The sequence below is a fragment of the Tiliqua scincoides genome, chromosome 2, assembly GCF_035046505.1.
Source record: "Tiliqua scincoides isolate rTilSci1 chromosome 2, rTilSci1.hap2, whole genome shotgun sequence".
Classification (NCBI taxonomy): Eukaryota; Metazoa; Chordata; class Lepidosauria; order Squamata; family Scincidae; genus Tiliqua; species Tiliqua scincoides.
The window spans coordinates 102,322,756-102,341,185 of record NC_089822.1 but is presented as its reverse complement, the minus strand read 5'-3'; the positions used below and the strand labels follow the sequence as shown (position 1 = coordinate 102,341,185).

Genomic DNA, 18,430 nt, shown 5'->3' with positions numbered 1-18,430 from the left:
TCAACAATTAAAAGCTTTTTGAAATAAAAAGGTCTTCAGTCCATGCTGAAACAATGAGGGAGCAGTTCTCAGTTCTAAGGGGAGGGTATTCCACAGTTCGGGGGCCACTACCGAGAAGGCCCTCTTCCTGGCCGCCACCCCTCTCACATCTCTTAGTGGCGGCACAGTCAAAAGGCCCCCCCCAGATGATCTAAGAGCACGGGCAGGATTGTAAGGAAGGAGGCGGTCCCTCAAATACCCCGGACCCGAGCCGTAAAGGGTTTTAAAAGTCAGAACTAGCACCTTGAATTGGGCCCAGAACAGAACCAGCAACCAGTGTAGCTGCCGGAGCAACGGCTCGACAGAGTCAAACCGACGTACCCCAGCAACCACACGAGCAGCCGCGTTCTGTACTAGTTGTAATTTCCAGACCGTCTTCAAAGGCAGCCCCACGTAGAGTGCATTGCAATAATCTAATCCAGATGTCACTAGGGCATGGGTTACTGTGGCCAGGTCCGCGCATCTCAGGTATGGTCGCAGCTGGCGAATCAGCCGAAGCTGAGCAAAGGCTCCCCTGGCCACCGCCGCCAGCTGGGACTCCAGGAGCAGCTGTGGATCCAGGAAAACCCCCAAGCAAGAATTACAACAAGATAATGAACGTGAAGTGCTTTGAATTCTCTAAAGCAGGGGTGGGCAAACATTTTAGCAGGAGGGCCACATCATCTTTCTGACACTGTGTCAGGGGCTAGGGAAAAATTTACATTTAAAATTTGAATAAATTTACATAAATGAATATATTAGAAGTGAAACATATGAATGGTCTTGCAATAGCTCAATGCCTATAAAAGGCCTTGCACAAAGCAATGCCGGCCTTTCCTTCACTGCTGCTGCTGCAGCTGCATCACAAACATAATCATCACAAACATCACAGCAAGCAGTGGAGGGAGCCCTTCGCTTGCAGCTTGCACAAGAGGTTGAACAGTCACCCTCATGCTGAGAGCAGTTGCATCAGGTCAGTGCGGGTTCCAGCAAGTCTCCAGAGGGCCTCATTGGAGGCTGGGGTCTCCCCACATGCTGAATTGGGGGTCCCTGAGGGCTGTGAATGGCTCCCAGGCCGGGGCTGCTCTAAAGCACCATATAAATGTTGTGGTGCTATGACAATGGATAAAACATGTCTACCTGAATAATTTTCATGGATCCCTAATGTTTGCTTTTGTTCATGCAGTCTAAATGGGTTAGTGCACGCATATTAAGAACTGGAGTAAACCTAAACTGAGATTTGGGTCAGCTGATAGTGAATGACAAGAAATGGGATGTTTCATAATTGCCGAGTGTTGTTGTATGCTTCCTCTAAGTCTAAAGCACCCGACAGACGACAGGTAGCAAGGTCATGAAGAAATGCCCTCCTCAGCTCCCTGGGCACAGAGTAAAGACTTCCTAACTACTGTTAACATCTTTTTCTCTTGCTAGGCTTGGCTAGCACTAGTTCACTCAGCTGCATGTTCTTATCCTTATATAAAGTACAAATCTGTGCCCAGGCAATCACAGTTTTGTGCCAAGAAAACCCATGTTTAATGATGCAAACAGAAGAAATTTGCATGGTTTTTGGGTTTGTTTGTTTTTTTTGCATAATTTAGTCTGGTTTTTGCAAGTCATGAGAAAAGGCAAGGAGATATGCATGGTACTAATCTCCCAACTTCTACTCCTTGGATATGGACTCAGCCCCTTTTGACATCTTGCCAGGCATTGTCTATATGTATCAAGTATATATTCACAGCCATAAGGGCTAGAAACTCAGTTTTTAAAAAGAGAGACCTTCAGAAAGCTCAATTCTATGCCTTGTATTGCATTCTGCACTTTTTCTGTGCTCCCATAGTACACACACTACCTTCATACACTGCAGTCCCAGATACTTGGACTTCTACTCTGGGGAAGTTGGGTTGAAGAAACATCGGATGTACACAATAGTTTTACTTGGTGCTGTGCATGGGCATTGTAAATCAAATTAAAAGTTGAATTGAGCTTTATTTCTTAGTTAGGAAAACAAAGTCCTGCAAGAGCATCAGCCTACTCCTTTGCCTTTCAGCTTTTCCACTGCATTCCTCTGAATGGCTCATTTAAACAATACAGGTGTGGAAGAAGTTGAGACTTTAGGGTTGACCTCTAGTGGAGCTGTCGTTTTTGCTCTCCTACATGCATTCCTCCTATTAATGTTTGATCCATTTCCCAAGAGGTAAATGTTGGCTGCTTTGAGCCCCAGACAGATTTGGCAAGTATGTGAGGATGGCCCCATTAATGGAACAGCAGCCAAAATTGGAGAGTGCAGTGGAAGAAGGAAAATAACTTCTAACAATTCAGAGCATCCTAATATTCAAGAGGCAATGTTCTAGAATGTTGTTTTGATTAGATTGAAGTCAAATCTGCATATTTTCCTTCATGCTGTTGCCTATTTTTTTTGTATTGTGAGGATACTCCATGGCTTTGTACAGAATTTGGTGTGCTGCTTATAATTTTTATAGCCCCCAAGGCATGTGATGTCATTGTGCAGGGATCCTAAAATACTTATTTGCAAGGTGAAAACTTGATATCTCTGGTACAGATACACCTCCGTACTTTGCCTAGAACTTCATGCCCCCCACATCTATTGATATGTTATAGTCTCTTAACTCTCATATAAGTATCCAGTAACAATCACTGACTCCAAACCCTGCACTGAAAGAATTGGGGGCGGGATCAACATAGTCTCTTCATTTCCCTTTGTATTTGTCCTTCTGTTCTGCAAGGACATTGATAGGCTTGGTAGAAGATAAACGTTACATGATTATCATTTAAAACATCACACAAGGGAAAGGAATCTTCATGTAAAGTGCAGTCCTCCTGATCTTGAGGATTGTGGCTATAGCTGACTCAAACAGGGTGGAGGGTTGAGCAGTCCAAAGATATTGCAACAAGTACTGAATCATTAAATGCCTTCAGAGAGCTGGGAATAGGTTGGAGGTATATTCCTTGGTTTAGGAGGGTGAGTGGCTGTCATGACATTATAAGCTACAGTTTCCAGTTGGTGGCGGTTGAGGTAAAATTGACACTGAATTCAAGGAAGCAGAAAGCTGTTGCTTGTACTTGTCATGGTTTCTCTCATAGTTTATCGACACATTGTTGAAATAGTAGCTGCCCTTGAACTGTATTGTGTACAGGCGTGTGCCACTTAACAACCATTTGCTTAATGATGGATTGCTTATATGACTGTGGTCATTTGGGGGAAAGCCGACAGGAGCCGAGGGGCATCCGGTTCGGGACTCCTCATCCCTATGGGACAAGGATGGGGAGGTTAGAGAACAACAAGGTAAAGATAGAGTAGGAGAAGAAATTGGGAATGGTAGCATGATGGGATGTGATAGACGGTTTGGCGCAGTGAGAGGATGCAGAGCTAATAAGCAGCCCATCCTGGGACATTCCATGTACAAATGCTTTTATGCGAATGCCTGAAGTCTCCGAGCAAAGATGGGAGAACTGGAATGTCTGGTGACTAGGGAAAACATTGACATAGTGGGCATAACAGAAACCTGGTGGAATGTGGAAAATCAGTGAGACACCGTAATCCCAGGCTATAAACTCTACAAGAGGGGCATGTTGGAGGTGGGGTGGCCGTTTACATTAAGGAAGGGATAGAATCCAGCAAAGTAGAGATTGAAGGCGGGTCAGACTCCACCATAGAATCTCTGTGAGTTAAATTACCAGGCCTGAGGAGTGATGTAATACTGGGGGCAAACTATCATCCTCCAGGCCAGAAACCAGAAGGGAACCATGAAATGAGGACAAAGATCAGGGAGGTGACACGGAAGGACAGGGACTTGTAATTATGAGGGACTTCAATTATCCTCATATAGACTGGGTCAATTTGTGTTTTGGTTATGAAAAGACTAGATTTCTTGACACGTTAAATGACTGTGCCTTAGAGCAGCTAGTCATGGAGCCCACCAGAGGACAGATGACTCTGGATTTAATATTGTGCGGTACTCAGAACCTGGTTAGAGATGTCAATGTTACGGAGCCTTTGGGGAACAGTGATCATGCTGCGATCCGTTTCGACATGCACGTCGAGGGAAAAATCCCGGGCAAATCTCTCACAAAAACCCTTGACTTCCGACAAGCGGACTTCCCTCAAATGAGGAAGCTAGTTAGAAGGAGGTTGAAAGGGAAGGTACAAAGAGTCCAATCTCTCCAGAGTGCAAGGAGGCTGCTTAAAACAGTAATAGAGGCCCAGTGGAAGTGTATACTGCAAAGAAGGGCTCCACTAAGTCCAGGAGGGTGCCCGCATGGCTAACGAGCCAGGTTAGAGAGGCTGTGAAGGGCAAGGAAGCTTCCTTCCGTAAATGGAAGTCTTGCCCTAATGAGGAGAATAAAAAGGAACATAAACTGTGGCAAAAGAAATGTAAGAAGGTGATATGGGAGGCCAAGCGAGACTATGAGGAACACATGGCCAGCAGCATTAAGGGGAATAATAAAAGCTTCTTCAAATATGTTAGAAGCAGGAAACCCACCAGAGAAGCGGTTGGCCCTCTGGATGGTGAGGAAGGGAAAGGGGAGATAAAAGGAGACTTAGAGATTGCAGAGAAATTAAATGAGTTCTTTGCATCTGTCTTCACGGCAGAAGATCTTGGGCAGATACCGCTGCCCGAACGGCCGCTCCTGACCAAGGAATTAAGTCAGATAGAGGTTAAAAGAGAAGATGTTTCAGACCTCATTGATAAAGATCAATAAGTCACCGGGCCCTGATGGCATTCACCCAAGAGTTATTAAGGAATTGAAGAATGAAGTTGTTGATCTCTTGACTAAAATATGCAACTTGTCCCTCAAAACGGCCACGGTGCCAGAGGACTGGAGGATAGCAAATGTCACACCAATCTTTAAAAAGGGAAAGAGGGGGCACCTGGGAAACTATAGGCCGGTCAGCCTAACATCTATACTGGGTAAGATGGTGGAATGCCTCATCAAAGATAGAATCTCAAAACACATAGACGAACAAGCCTTGCTGAGAGAGAATCAGCATGGCTTCTGTATGGGTAAGTCTTGCCTCACGGACCTTATAGAATTCTTTGAAAAAGTCAGCAGGCATGTGGATGCAGGAGAATCCGTGGACATTATATATCTGGACTTTCAGAAGGCGTTCGACACGGTCCCTCACCAAAGGCTACTGAAAAAACTCCACAGTCAGGGAATTAGAGGACAGGTCCTCTCATGGATTGAGACCTGGTTGAAGACCAGGAAACAGAGAGTGGGTATCAGTGGGCAATTTTCACAATGGAGAGAGGTGAAAAGCGGTGTGCCCCAAGGATCTGTCCTGGGACCAGTGCTTTTCAACCTCTTCATAAATGACCTGGAGACAGGGGTGAGCAGTGAGGTGGCTAGGTTTGCAGGCGACACCAAACTTTTCTGAGTGGTGAAGACCAGAAGTGATTGTGAGGAGCTCCAGAAGGATCTCTCCAAACTGGCAGAATGGGCAACAAAATGGCAGATGCGTTTCAATATCAGTAAGTGTAAAGTCATGCACATTGGGGCAAAAAAATCAAAACTTCACATATAGGCTGATGGGTTGTGAGCTGTCTGTGACAGATCAGGAGAGAGATCTTGGGGTGGTAGTGGACAGCTCAATGAAAGTGTCAACCCAATGTGCAGCAGCAGTGAAAAAGGCCAATTCTATGCTTGGGATCGTTAGCAAAGGTATTGAGAACAAAACAGCTAATATTATAATGCCACTGTATAAATCGATGTTAAGGCCACACCTGGAGTATTGTGTCCAGTTCTGGTCACCGCATTTCAAAAAGGACATAGTGGAAATGGAAAAGGTGCAAAAGAGAGCGACTAAGATTATTACTGGGCTGTGGTACCTTCCTTATGAGGAAAGGCTATGGCGTTTGGGCCTCTTCAGCCTAGAAAAGAAGTGCCTGAGGGGGGACATGATTGAGACATAAAAAATTATGGATGGGAAGGATAAAGTGGATAGAGAGATGCTCTTTACACTCTCACATAACACCAGAACCAGGGGACATCCACGAAAATTGAGTGTGGGGAGGGTTAGGACAGACAAAAGAAAATATTTCTTTACTCAGCGTGTGATTGGTCTGTGGAACTCCTTGCCGCAGGATGTGGTGATGGCATCTGGCCTGGATGCCTTCAAAAGGGGATTGGACAAGTTTCTGGAGGAAAAATCCATTACCGGTTACAAGCCATGATGCACATGTGCAACCTCCTTTTTAGAAATGGGCTAGTCAGAATGCCAGATGCAAGGGAGGGCACCAGGATGAGGTCTCTTGTTATCTGGTGTGCTCCCTGGGGCATTTGGTGGGCCGCTGTGAGATACAGGAAGCTGGACTGGATGGGCCTATGGCCTGATCCAGTGGGGCTGTTCTTATGTCAAAGCACAATAAAGATGCTCTTAATGAGGCAATCGCGTCTCTCACAGCCTGCAGCAGAGGGTCTGTTTACACAATGCAGAGGCTCTTAATGCAAAGAAGAGGCAATGAATCTCCAGTAGCCTGTGCAGTCAGTAAGTGTCTGGGAGGGAGTGTCTATTTACACAACAAAGTCATTAGATTGGACTCAGTGTTCACTTAATGACCTAATCGCATAGCAACAGGGAGCGGATAACGTATCCCCATCATTAAGTGACGCACACCCGTATTTGTGCCATGTATCAAGTGTCTGGTCTTAACTATTGTAGGAAATGGAAGTGAATCATAGAATTTAGTGAAGGGATGGGATGGGCTCTAGCAAAGGGGGATGCTCCCTGTCCCCAGAGTAGTCAGATTTATCTGCTCAGCTGTGGGTGGTATTGGGAGGGGGGCTGGAGGTCTGACTGTCTGTGTGATAGTGTCTCTTTGCCCTGCTTCTGGTCTCAGGTGCCGGATGTGTTCCCTGACTTTCTATTCAAAGTCAGAGATGCAGATTCACTCCAAATCCCACACGGAGGCAAAGCCACACAAGTGCCCTCATTGCTCTAAGAGCTTCGCCAACAGTTCCTACCTGGCTCAGCACATACGCATCCATTCAGGGGCCAAGCCCTACACCTGCAGCTATTGCCAGAAGGCGTTCCGACAGCTCTCCCATCTACAGCAGCACACACGGTAAGGGCCAAGGAGGCTGGGGTTTGGTGGGGGGCATCCACACTGCATGCTGCCAGCATCTCGGCATGGTGCGGGTACCCAAGGGGAGAGTATTCAGGTCAGCTCTGCCATTTACTCTAGTTAATGCTCACCCTTGCAGGGACAAGTTGGGACAGCCTGTGATAAGTTGAGGGGCTGTTTAGCCATCAAAGGCAGGGCTTTGTACTATCCATGGGAAACTGGAAACAGTAGTTGCAGGACTGGCAGCCTCCTCACACCACCATCACCACCACCACCACCACCACCACACTTACTGTGCAGTTCTCCTTCTCCCCCCCCCCCCCCGCTCACCCTGCTACTCCAGCCCTGGGCTTCCCCTACACACACTTCTGCCAACACATGTTTCTTTTCTGGTCCCCTGGGGTATATAGGCCTTGGTCTTTTACTTCTGTTCAGGGCAAGAGCCACATGGGTTTCCTCCACTGTAGCCAGACAGCATGGTGCCGTTCCTCATGTTGTCATTACTAGCCAGCTGGCGGTCATGTCCAACTGCTGCCCCTGCTCCTCCTCTTCGGCAGGATCCACTCCAAGCTCCACACGGCGATTGTCAAGCCGCACAAGTGCCCTCACTGCTCCAAGAGCTTCGCCAACACGTCCTACCTGGCCCAGCACCTCCGCATCCATTCGGGGGTCAAACCCTACACGTGTCGTTACTGCCAGAAGGCGTTCCGCCAGCTCTCCCACCTACAGCAGCACACACGGTAAGGGCCAAGGAGGCTGGGGGCCCAGCCTGGCCCCCCGTGCCGTCAGCATGCACCTTTTTGGAGCACGCACGCCAAGCATGCAAGGGGTGGGAGGGTGGCGCAGCCAGCCATGTCAACAGGATGGACACGGCCTACCAGAGAGGATGAGTGGGGGCTGCAGAGGAAACATGGACCGTGCTAGGGAAGAGGTGGGCATTTTCTGACTGGGCAAATCCTTTCCTCACCCCTTCATTCAGAGGGGGGCAGACATGGGTGATGAAGATCCCAACCTGTTGGGGTGTGGAAGGGTGGCAGGAGGTGGAGATGGAGTGTGGAAGCTTCCATTGGTATTGTAGGGGGTAGAGAGGCACACAATTGTCAGGCCAAAATTGTTAAAGGACATTTTTAATCTGGGGTGGGGCAAGATATTGCTGCTATGAAGACATAAGTGAACGAACTGATCTGTGGGATCGTTCTATGGCACTGAAGAGTAGAATGAAGGCATACTGACTTCTGCTCTGGGATAGAGATCTTGTTCTCAAGTCCCTTTTCCTAGCAGTTCCAGAGGCGACTGCAATTTCTCTGAGCTTGGCTTTGGCCCATAAATTGCTTGTTTCTCTTTCCTTGTTCTTGCATGACTCTGCGTGCTCTCCCTCTTAGATAGCTAAGCTAAGGTGGAGGGTGGAAGAGGGTGGCATGTGGGCTCTGCAAGGACATAGAGAAATAAGTCTGGTGGAGGGTGGCACATCTGCTTGTCTGCCTCAGCTGTAGGGCTTCAGAGCATCCGGGAGTGGGATTTTGTGTTGATTCTTCTTCTGCTAATCTTCTCTTTATACTTTTCCTATCCATGGTAGGATCCATACTGGAGACCGGCCCTACAAATGTGCTCACCCTGGGTGTGAGAAGGCTTTCACGCAGCTCTCCAACCTGCAGGTAAGACTGCCCTTGGAAATGGGGGGGGGAGTTAATATGCTTTCCCCATCTCTACCTGTGCGTAGGCTGAAAAAAGGATTGGCTGATCAGTGTTTAGAAGAGTTCTAAAGATACTGGAATGGTTTTTAAAGCCTATGGAGTTTGTGTAGGAGGCAATCTTTACTTCCATTTTATTATCATTAGTGCATTTTTATTGTTTACAGTATGTTCATTTTACCCTGCGCAATAAATAAAACAGACCTGTCTTGTGCCTCCATGGGTGTGATTTTTGAAACTGAATGTTGTCAGAAAAACTACAAGGAGAAATAGAGATATTATGAAGTTTTGCATTGCTGTTAGAGGTAGGAATGGATGCTTGTGGGGGTAGGGGGCTTTTTTTTGTTACCATAGCATTTGGTGTATAACTATAGCACTTGGTGAGTAATAGGCGATCTCAGTAGATAGTAACATTTTCTCAACAGACTTTAGGTGACTGCCTAATGTGTATGAATCATGGCAAACCTTAGTGGTGCTTATGTCAAAGCAACTGCTGTGCCTGCTTTGTGAGTCTTTAAGGAGAAAAATCTGCTTGTTTACATACGTTTGTGTAAATGTAATGTGTTGTAAAAAATATTGATGCTTTGCAAGGTTATGCTAATGTTAAAAGCAGTTGGGTTTTGCTTCAGGATTTGGGGAAGCACCCTAAGCTTTGGGGTGTGCATTCATTCGTATCCTGTGCTGCAGATCAGCTGAAAATATAATGCAGATTTGAAACAACCAGGAAAGGGTGGCAGAAAAGTGAGAGGGAAGGGAGAAGAAATGATTAGAAAGTAAAGAGTCCAGGATTGAACCTGGGACACACACTCAAACAAGGTTTTCCCTCAAGAACGTGCTTGGAGCCTGGGAAACTAACTCAGACCCTCAATCTCAAAGTATTTATCACTTTCCTCTGGTCTGTTGCATCTCCTAATAAAGTGGCATGTTATTTCAGTTTTGTATACTGGAGGCATGTGACCTTATGAGAATCTGTCTTTAGTGAGGGGCTAGTTCAGACAGTAATTTCTTTAATGAGGCACCATGTATATAGAATACCACCTGTTAATACTGGCCTCCAGAAAGAAGGACCCACTCTTTCTTTCCCTCATCCTAGCAGCCAAAATGGGCAGTCTTGGCTTCTATATCTTACTTTCCTCCTTCCTGTGCCCTGCACTTCTGAACAAATGACATGTAGTCACTGACTGTCTCATCTAATCACAGTGCTAGCAGCTCTCAGTAGCAGGAGTCCTCTCGCCTTTGTTTTGCAAAAATAACCACCACATTCTGGCAGCATCCGATTTAGGCTCAATATGATGCCAGTCTGCAAGGATTTGGGATCAAGTTCAATAGCCTCCAACACACAACTCCTTTAGGAGCTATGCTCCCTCTAATCTCAGAGGGAAGTGCATGCAGTCAGGCAGTGATTGCACAGGGGCAGCTCCAGAGTGCTCAGCAATGATGTTATTGTCATCCTCAAGCTCTGGAGCACCAACAAGCAAACTGCACAGGGCTTGAGTTCCAGCAAAGTAACCACACAGCTTAGAGGGAACACAGTTTAGAAGGCTATCTTTGAAGACTGGAAATCAGTTTGAAATGTCACTGCTAGGCTAAACATGCCAAAGCTTTCACGGCTGGAATCCATGTTGAACTATGCCAGTGCTGGAAAGTTGGTTAGGATTGCGCCCATATTGAACCGAGGGTAAGTGTAATGTCCCAAATGTACAGGCGGATGCCCTTTGCAGCATGAAGACGAGAGTGATTGTTTTGATCTCTGAATCTTGAGTAATACTGTAGAGCAATGGTATTCAAACTGGGGCATCGCGACGCCCCAGCCTGAAGGGCCTGGTCCCTTTCCCCTTAAGGCGCCCACTCTCACTTTCCCTGACCCGAGAAGCCCTGCAGGCACTCGCGCCCGGCTCCCCGCAGCCAGGGATGGCTGCTGCAGGGACTGGAGGGTGCACCCCAGTCCCTGCAGCCCGGTCAAAAGGGGAAGTGGGGCAATCGCGCACCGCTTCCGGTTTAGCAGAGCGGGGCATGATTGTTCCGTTGTCACCTTTCCTGACCCGGGGAGCCCTGCCGAAGGTCGTGCAGGGCTCCCCGCACCCCCGGGGGCTGCAGGGGGCTTGGGTAAGTGCACCAAGCCCCTGCAGCCCCCCCTGAACGGCGCGATCCTGGGGATTGCGCCACTGCCTCCCCGCCCCCACAAAGACTTATTGCAGGATTCAAATTCCCTGTGAGTTTGAAAATCGCAGCTGTAGAGGGATCTACCAATGGGACATTGGTAGATTTAGCTTCAATTCTCACTCCTCTGTCTTTCTCTTTGACTCCTGTAGTCCCACAGACGGCAGCACAACAAAGACAAACCGTTCAAGTGCCACAACTGCCATCGTGCTTACACAGATGCTGCCTCGTTGGAGGTTCATCTGGCCACCCACACAGTGAAACATGCCAAGATCTACAACTGTTCCATGTGCAATCGGGCCTACACTTCGGTAAGAACTATTTTATTCTGAAGGAGAGGCAGCTAGAGGAGCAGGTGGGCCCTGTTGTAATTCAGAGCAGTGGAGACAGATTTTCACTGGATCCCCCAGCTTCTTGGTTTGAATTGGAAGTCATGTGCACATCTGTGTTTCTGATGGTTTTTTATTTCTCTTTTGTCTCAGGAGACATACCTGATGAAGCACATGCGGAAACACAACATCCCTGACCCCCAACAGCAGGCGGCTGTCGTCCAGGCCCAAGTGCAAGCCCAGGTTCAAGCTCAAACACAAGCATCACAGCAGCAACAGCACTTCCAATCACAGGGCGGTGGAGGAGCAGGAGGCCCTTCTGGAGACAACCCTCCCAACCCACCACCCCAATGTTCCTTTGACCTTACCCCTTACAAGACTTCAGAACACCACAAGGACATCTGTCTCACAGTTAGTACCAGCACCATCCAGGTGGAACACCTTTCCAGTTCCTAGAGACAGTGGCATGCTGGCGTGGAAAACTTCTTGTGCATAACCTGTGCCCAAGGGCATTTCTTGAGTGATGACCTCTCCTCATGCAACAACCGCTGGCCTCTTCTATTACAGCTTCCCACTGGGGGACGGGAACAGGGGAGGGGATTATATCCCTTTAGTGGCCGCCACTTGGCTTGACCATTAGTGCCTCAAGAGGTACAGTAGCATGACCTAAATGGGGGGCGGGAGTGGTTCCCTCCTTTTGGCAAACATCTTTGGTTTATCAAGGGAAAATCCCCATTTCTATCTTCTTGCATTAGGAGCACCTTCTCATATCTAGTAACTTGATGAGATATGAGGAAAGCGAGTGGCTGGAAGGGGCTTCAGCATTGAGTGGTTGCAGCTTAATGTGAGTGCACAACAGGAGACATCCTGAAGGTTTCCTTAGGTGGGTATAGAGTGGAGGACATTTGCTCTTTTTGTTTCCCCCTTCTTGTAAGGAGGAAGAGGAATTGCTCCCTGCTCCAGTTCTAGGCACCTAATACATTCATCTTGTAAAACCACAGGGAAGGGGACGTGAGGGATGTTACTGGGGCTTACTTAAGATGTGCCTGGACTCGTCTCAGCCTAATCTCATACTGTAGATGGCTGGGGGGCAGTGAATGGGGGGGGGTAGCTAATTGTCCCTCTTCCAACCAATTTGGGAATTGGAAGGAATTGGAGGACTTTGGGGCAGGCCATAGTTCATACCACTTTGCAGCTGAAGCACCAATGCAGTGATGAGTTTGCTGCAGGGGTAAATATAAAGTCTGAACCAAAAAAGCATCGGGTGGTAAGAGTGCCAAAATGATCATGGCTGTTGTCCCCCTGTAAAGAGGGGGGCTAAAGCAGTGATCCTACCTTCCTCCCCCCCCACCCCCCGCAATACTGCAGACTGCCATGCCAGACTAAAAGGAGACCTTTTTGAGGGGCCAGTTGGAAAGGGAACTGTTGAATTGCTCCTCTCTTCACATCATCCAGATGCTTCCTTCACTCTCCTTATTGTCAAGACAGTCTGAACTTATAAGGTGGCTGTGGTGGAGACATTTGGACATCAAGAACCAGAGGAAACTTCCAGAGGGTGGACAGTGAAAAGGATATGGTGGAAACAGCCACCCCTGCACAGAGAGACCAATAAGACTGGGGAAATCCCCAAGAACAGACTCAAGCCCCTTCCCACAATGAATTTATATATATAAAAATATATATAGATATCTATTCACATCCCAACCCCACCCAGCCTGGTCTGTCCTTGCTGTAACTGTTTCTATCTGTGTTTATGAAATGCATTGTCCTTGCACATTTTTATTTTCAATCTTTGGTTTTTACCCTTCTGGCTCATTCACTCTCCACCTTCAATTTATTGTCCTATTTTTCCTCTCTCTCTCCCCTCCCCTTTTTAAAATCTTGTGGTTTCCTATGCCATCATTTCAATGTTCTTATTATCACTTGGATCACAGAGGCAGAATATGATGCAGGAAAAAGCTCTGTTTGTGTTTGGGACTTAAGCAAAAGGAAAGCTCCCAAGAGTGCATACAGATACCCAAGGGGGGAGGGGGGAAGTTGTTGGAAGGACTGTGACTTTTAAAAATATTGGCGCTTGGAATAAATTGATTCAGATGCCTTTCTATGTGAACAAAGGTACTGGCAATTCTTGACAAAAGCTGTGTGCCAGTGTGTGGTGATTGCATGTTCCTCCCTCATCCCACCAGGGAGTCAGCCCAGCAGGGGTGAATTGGGTTGCCTTCTATGCAAACTGCTTTGTTTCCCTGAGTGCAAAAGGCAGCACTTGCACATGTCTGCAAAGACATGTTCATAAGGACCTGAGAATTCTGCATGCTTGAATTACGCCAGGATGAATAGACATCACACCCAGTGAAATCAAAAGGGCTAGGTACATAAGTGTTTCAGCATAGTTGTTTGGCTGAAGGGGCTCTGTTGTGGATTGGAGTGTGTGCACTGCTTCTGTGTCAGGCATGGGTATACATTACTACAAAGTAATACTTTGTAATAATATTACAAAGTAGTACTTAAGAAGTGAGGGGGTGTTGGAATCCCACACTACCTCTTCCTCAGGGCATGAATTACTTGGTCCTGAGAAAGCTACATGTCCATTATTGTTGCAGGCATTGTAGGGTCTACAGGAATTGTCTCCTTTTTCTATGCACTAGGCAGAAGTGGAATGATTGAGAATGAGCTGCTGCTTTGACAATTGTGTACTAGCTTTCATGTGCCAGCTATGATTGTGTTGTAATGAAAGTTGTCTTATGCTAATGTCCATTCGCTTTGTGTGTTCACACAAGAGTTGTGTATTCCCTACTTCTCCCATTTGTGTGCACTTGGCAGTAGGTCCTTATGTTTGTGAGAAACAGTAGTGCTACTTGCCAGAATAAGAAGCATATTTCTCAGTGTTCTCTCTGGTCACATGGGTAGGCTTGATGAGCCATGAAGAACACTGTTATGGCATTCTGTTCTCTGACAGGTCAGTGGTGAGTCTTGAGCTGTGCATGGACAGGAGCATGTTCACTGTAGTAAGAAAAATGGTATATGGGAACATAATCAAGGTGTGTGACACATGTTTTTTTTACTCTTCTGATGACCATCACAGGTCAAACAGGTTTTTGAACCTGCAGAACATGCTTGACTACAGTGGAGTGAAAAAGTGTGCCCCCACCATAGGAATCAGTGGTGCTCTCATATGGTTTTCAGGTCTCTGAAAAATTGAGCACCTAGGGAGGCAGGAACAGTGCCCCGTGAGAGCGTATTATGTTCTCTGAGCCTTATAGCGTGTCAGAACTGTGAGTTTACTGACTCGTTCACCAGAATGAAAGGTCAAAGCAGTATCTCTCTCTCGTCTTCACTGGAGAAGCTGAGAAGCTGGCCACTGGAGAGGCGGAAATGACTGAGAATCTTAATTTCCAAGCAAGCTTCTTAATCTAGCACTGGCCCTGGGAGTATGAATAACACAACCTCCTTGTCTGTGTATATAGCCACACAGATGTCCAAATTCCGAAACCTCAGTGGACTAACAAGTCATGTCTGCCGCTTAGTGCTGAGAACTAGAATGTGGAAGTGTTGCAGTTTGTCAGGCAGAGCTGCTGCGGACTATGAAAATTGTTTGCCAGTTCAGGGAGAACTTCCACCCTTACTGGTGGCAATCCTCCCTTCCCCTACCATATCTGGAAGTATTTTACTCAGCATTCCCATCTCAGTGCTACACCTAAGAGGAAAAAGGTTTAAGGCAAATGAACTGTGGGAACTGAGGTAAGAGAACACTAGGTCCTTTATGCTGAATATAAAGCACTTCTAAATAGATGCAGTCAAGGTTAACATAGCCAATAAAAACACACTGAAGTAAAAAAAAAATGCCACATGTTTAAGGCACTGGGCAGTCTTTGTGTTACTGGATGTTTTGCCATCTTCAGTGAAGAGTGCCAGTGGAATCTGAGTTCCTAAATATTAAGGAGACGATTTCCTGTTTGCTCATACCTCTGAAACTGCCATGTAGGTTCAGTGTGGGTAACTTTTCAGCAGCTCAACAAACTTTTCATGTTGCATTTCCTCGGGTGAGGGTGGGGGACTGGGGGTATTTTAAACTTCCAACCTTAATGTTGCATTAGAATTTTTTGTATTTAATTTCATTACTTTTTTTTTTTTAAAAAAGAATAAACTCCAAAAGCCCTCTTAAACCTTATGGAACTGGGTTTTGTGTAGCTGAATTTTTTTAACTGAGTGTAGGGGGGGCTGTTGTACCCTTTTTCAGTATGATCTGGAAAGGGGAGGGGACACTGAAGAAACTGTTCTTTGGACCCATGTATGTTCCTCAACATCAGAAAGGCCAGGTGTGTGCAGACTCATCCCTGACTACATCCAGTCTGTCTTACTGAGTGTGGCAACGTAAGTACTTAATGCAGCAAAAACGCCTCTGGCCCTCTGGAGACTTGCTGGAGCCTGTGCTGTGCAACTGTTCTCAATGTGAGGGCAACTGTTTGACCTCTCGCATGAGCTGTGGGACAAGGGTTTCCTCCACTGCTTACTGTTTCGTATCTGTTATGCAGCAGAGGCAGTGAAGGAAAGGCTGGTCTTGCTTTGTATAGGGCCTTTTATAGTCTTTGAGCTATTGCAAGACCTTTATTCATTCATATAAGTTCCATCTCTAATATATTCATTTATGTAAACGTATGTAAGTTTATTCAAATTTGAAATGTAAATTTTTTTTATTCCTGGCCCCTGACACAGTGTCAGAGAGATGATGTGGCCCTACTGCCAAAAAGTTTGCATACCCCTGGTGTAGATTAGCAGTATTACAATCCTCAGAGCATACCTCATGATGCAGGCTTAGTGTAAAAAAAAAAAAAAAGAAGCAGTCAGAAAAACAGTAGAAAATGTTACCAAATGAAACTTTCCCACCCATTCTTTGATTTTCAAAGGCATGTCGTCTAGACAAGTAGATTTTATAGCACTACTGAGGCACATCACTGGAAGAACTTACACTTGACTATCTGAGTGTAATAAATGGTAGCATTGCCATGGGACACATGGGGGGAATGTGGTTCTGAAATACATTGTAAGCCTTTTAGCATGGAGGAAGTTTGAATTGCACCATGAATTTTACCCCAGTATAAACAAGGCGCAAGTACAAATTACTGAAGGGCAGTGAGGCTGAGGGACTGATTTGTCCAAGATTTTGGGTGCACTCAGCTGGAAATATTTGAACCAGAAGAAACTTGGGGCTCAGTCCTGTCCCACTTTCCAGCGCTGACGCAACTGCAGTGCAGCCCTGAGGTAAGGGAACAAACATTTTCTTATCCTGAGGAGGCCTCTTTGAATGTTCCCCCACTAAAGGATGCAGTGTGTACCCTGTTGGCACAGCTGTGCTGGAGCTGGGAAGTTGGATAGGATTGGGCACGGGCAGCCCAATCCTGAGCTGGCTGGGGTGCGGGCCTGCAGCAGCGCTGAAAATGGCTACCACTGCATCCTGCACACTTTGGTCAGCTGCCAGCGGCTCCTTGGGAGAAGGGACTTTTGTCACCACTGGTCCCGCCTCCCTTCCTCGCTGCTCCCTCCCCCCCGGAACGGCTCCTCCCCACCCTCTCCCCACCCTCTGCTCACCTCCCCCTGCCCTGAAACGCCTCATCCCTGCCCCCCACACCCCCAATTACCTCTCTTCTGCTGGGCGGTCCACATGACCGCTGAGTGGCAACGGTCGGACACCCGACCGGCAGTAACCCGGTGCTGGGCTACCACCAGCGCTCATCTGGTGGTAGGGCCCGCAAGTGTTCCTTATGGCAATTTGCGACTGTGCACACCAGCGGTGAGCCGATGCACCTAGCTCAGGATTGGGCTCTTAGTCAATGTTCCATATCAATCTAAAGTTGGTTTAGATGGGTGAAAGGTAATAGCTTGGTTCAGTTCTTGTGCGTATGAAAGTATCCAGTTGTGCAAAGAAGAACCATTTTGTGTTGTAAGAAGAGCCTGATGATGGAAAGACTTCCTTAGGTCATGGCTGTATTTAAAGTTTATTGCAGCCAAAGCAAGTTTTCACAGGTGATAGGAAGCATATAGCATAGCATATGTGAGCTACTCTTCCACTTCCTGTGTTGCATGAATCCTGGCACTGTGGGAGAGAATTTGGAAGAAAATCCAATGCGCCAGTCCAAGGCAGATTTCTCATTTGTTTTAGGGACTGATGTACAACAATGATGATTTAAGTTTTGTATGGGAAAGCTGTCAAAATTTGTCCTTCAAAAACAGTTAAGTCACAACAGCAAGCTTGCAAGATTAAAAGAAAATGAATACAGATTAAACGTGTGCAAGACCCAATAGATTCTAACCAAAGAAGAATGTGAGCCTCATTACGGGCCAAGAAGCTGCATAGAACTTTAAAAACAAACAAAAACCTTAACTTGGGTTTCACTTCTGATCAAAGAGAAAATTCAGGCTGCAGTCCTAGCCACGTTTTCCTGGGGGGAAAAGCCTATTGACTACACTGGGACTTACTTCTGAGTAGACATGCATAGGATTGGGCTCTTAAGCAGCATCAATGGTGTAATATCTCTATTAGATCTGTGAGTGCCTTGTGGAATTTAACATCCTCAAACTTGATGACTAAACAAAAGGCAGGGTTCAAGGAGACAAATGTTACTAGCAAAGGGAATAGTTGAGGCCTACCGGTTACTTTCAGGTTAGGAGGCCAGGTGCGACAATGCTACAAACACTGGTTAGAGGCTAAGGGTGAACAGGAGGGCTTTTTTGAACATGTAAAAAACCCACACTGCAGGTCTGCCTGCCAAGCTAAGCCTTCTACCACTGTTGCATTGCTAGTCTCGCTGCCAGGCAGTGGGTGTCTGGGGGTCCTGCGAGTGCCATCAGACAGCATCTCAAGTACCACCAGTGATACCATTGGTTGAGAAACACTCCTAGAACAAACAGTGGCTATTGTTCCTTTAGCACAAACCATCTAGCATGAACCAGAACTCGGGTTCCCTGGGCTTTGCCTACAAAGCACAAAAGTAAAGAAAAATATGGCAGGCCACTTATATTAGTAGCACTAGTGACAATGGCAGGGATCCACAGACATATTTGGGCATTCCCAATTGAATCAGACTCCTTCCTTTTGAGTGGCCCATCCTCAGGCCACATCAAAAATCAGTTTTCAGACCTTTGCAGTGTG

At 46.7% G+C, this 18,430-nt stretch overlaps 1 protein-coding gene across 2 annotated transcripts in view; it reads left to right on the top strand.

Annotated features, from left to right (window-relative positions):
* ZNF384 (zinc finger protein 384) overlaps positions 1 to 12,723 on the top strand; it is a 31,134-nt gene extending 18,411 nt beyond the window's left edge. The window contains exons 5-9 of one of the 2 annotated variants that reach the window (XM_066613883.1): positions 6,879 to 7,103; positions 7,661 to 7,843; positions 8,680 to 8,758; positions 11,107 to 11,265; positions 11,437 to 12,723. In XM_066613883.1, coding sequence (XP_066469980.1) covers positions 6,879 to 7,103; positions 7,661 to 7,843; positions 8,680 to 8,758; positions 11,107 to 11,265; positions 11,437 to 11,739 — 949 coding nt within the window. In that variant the 3' untranslated portion in view covers positions 11,740 to 12,723. The remainder of the gene's footprint in view (positions 1 to 6,878; positions 7,104 to 7,660; positions 7,844 to 8,679; positions 8,759 to 11,106; positions 11,266 to 11,436) is intronic. The other variant, XM_066613884.1, reaches the window with a different exon arrangement.
* The last annotated feature ends 5,707 nt before the right edge of the window (positions 12,724 to 18,430 follow it).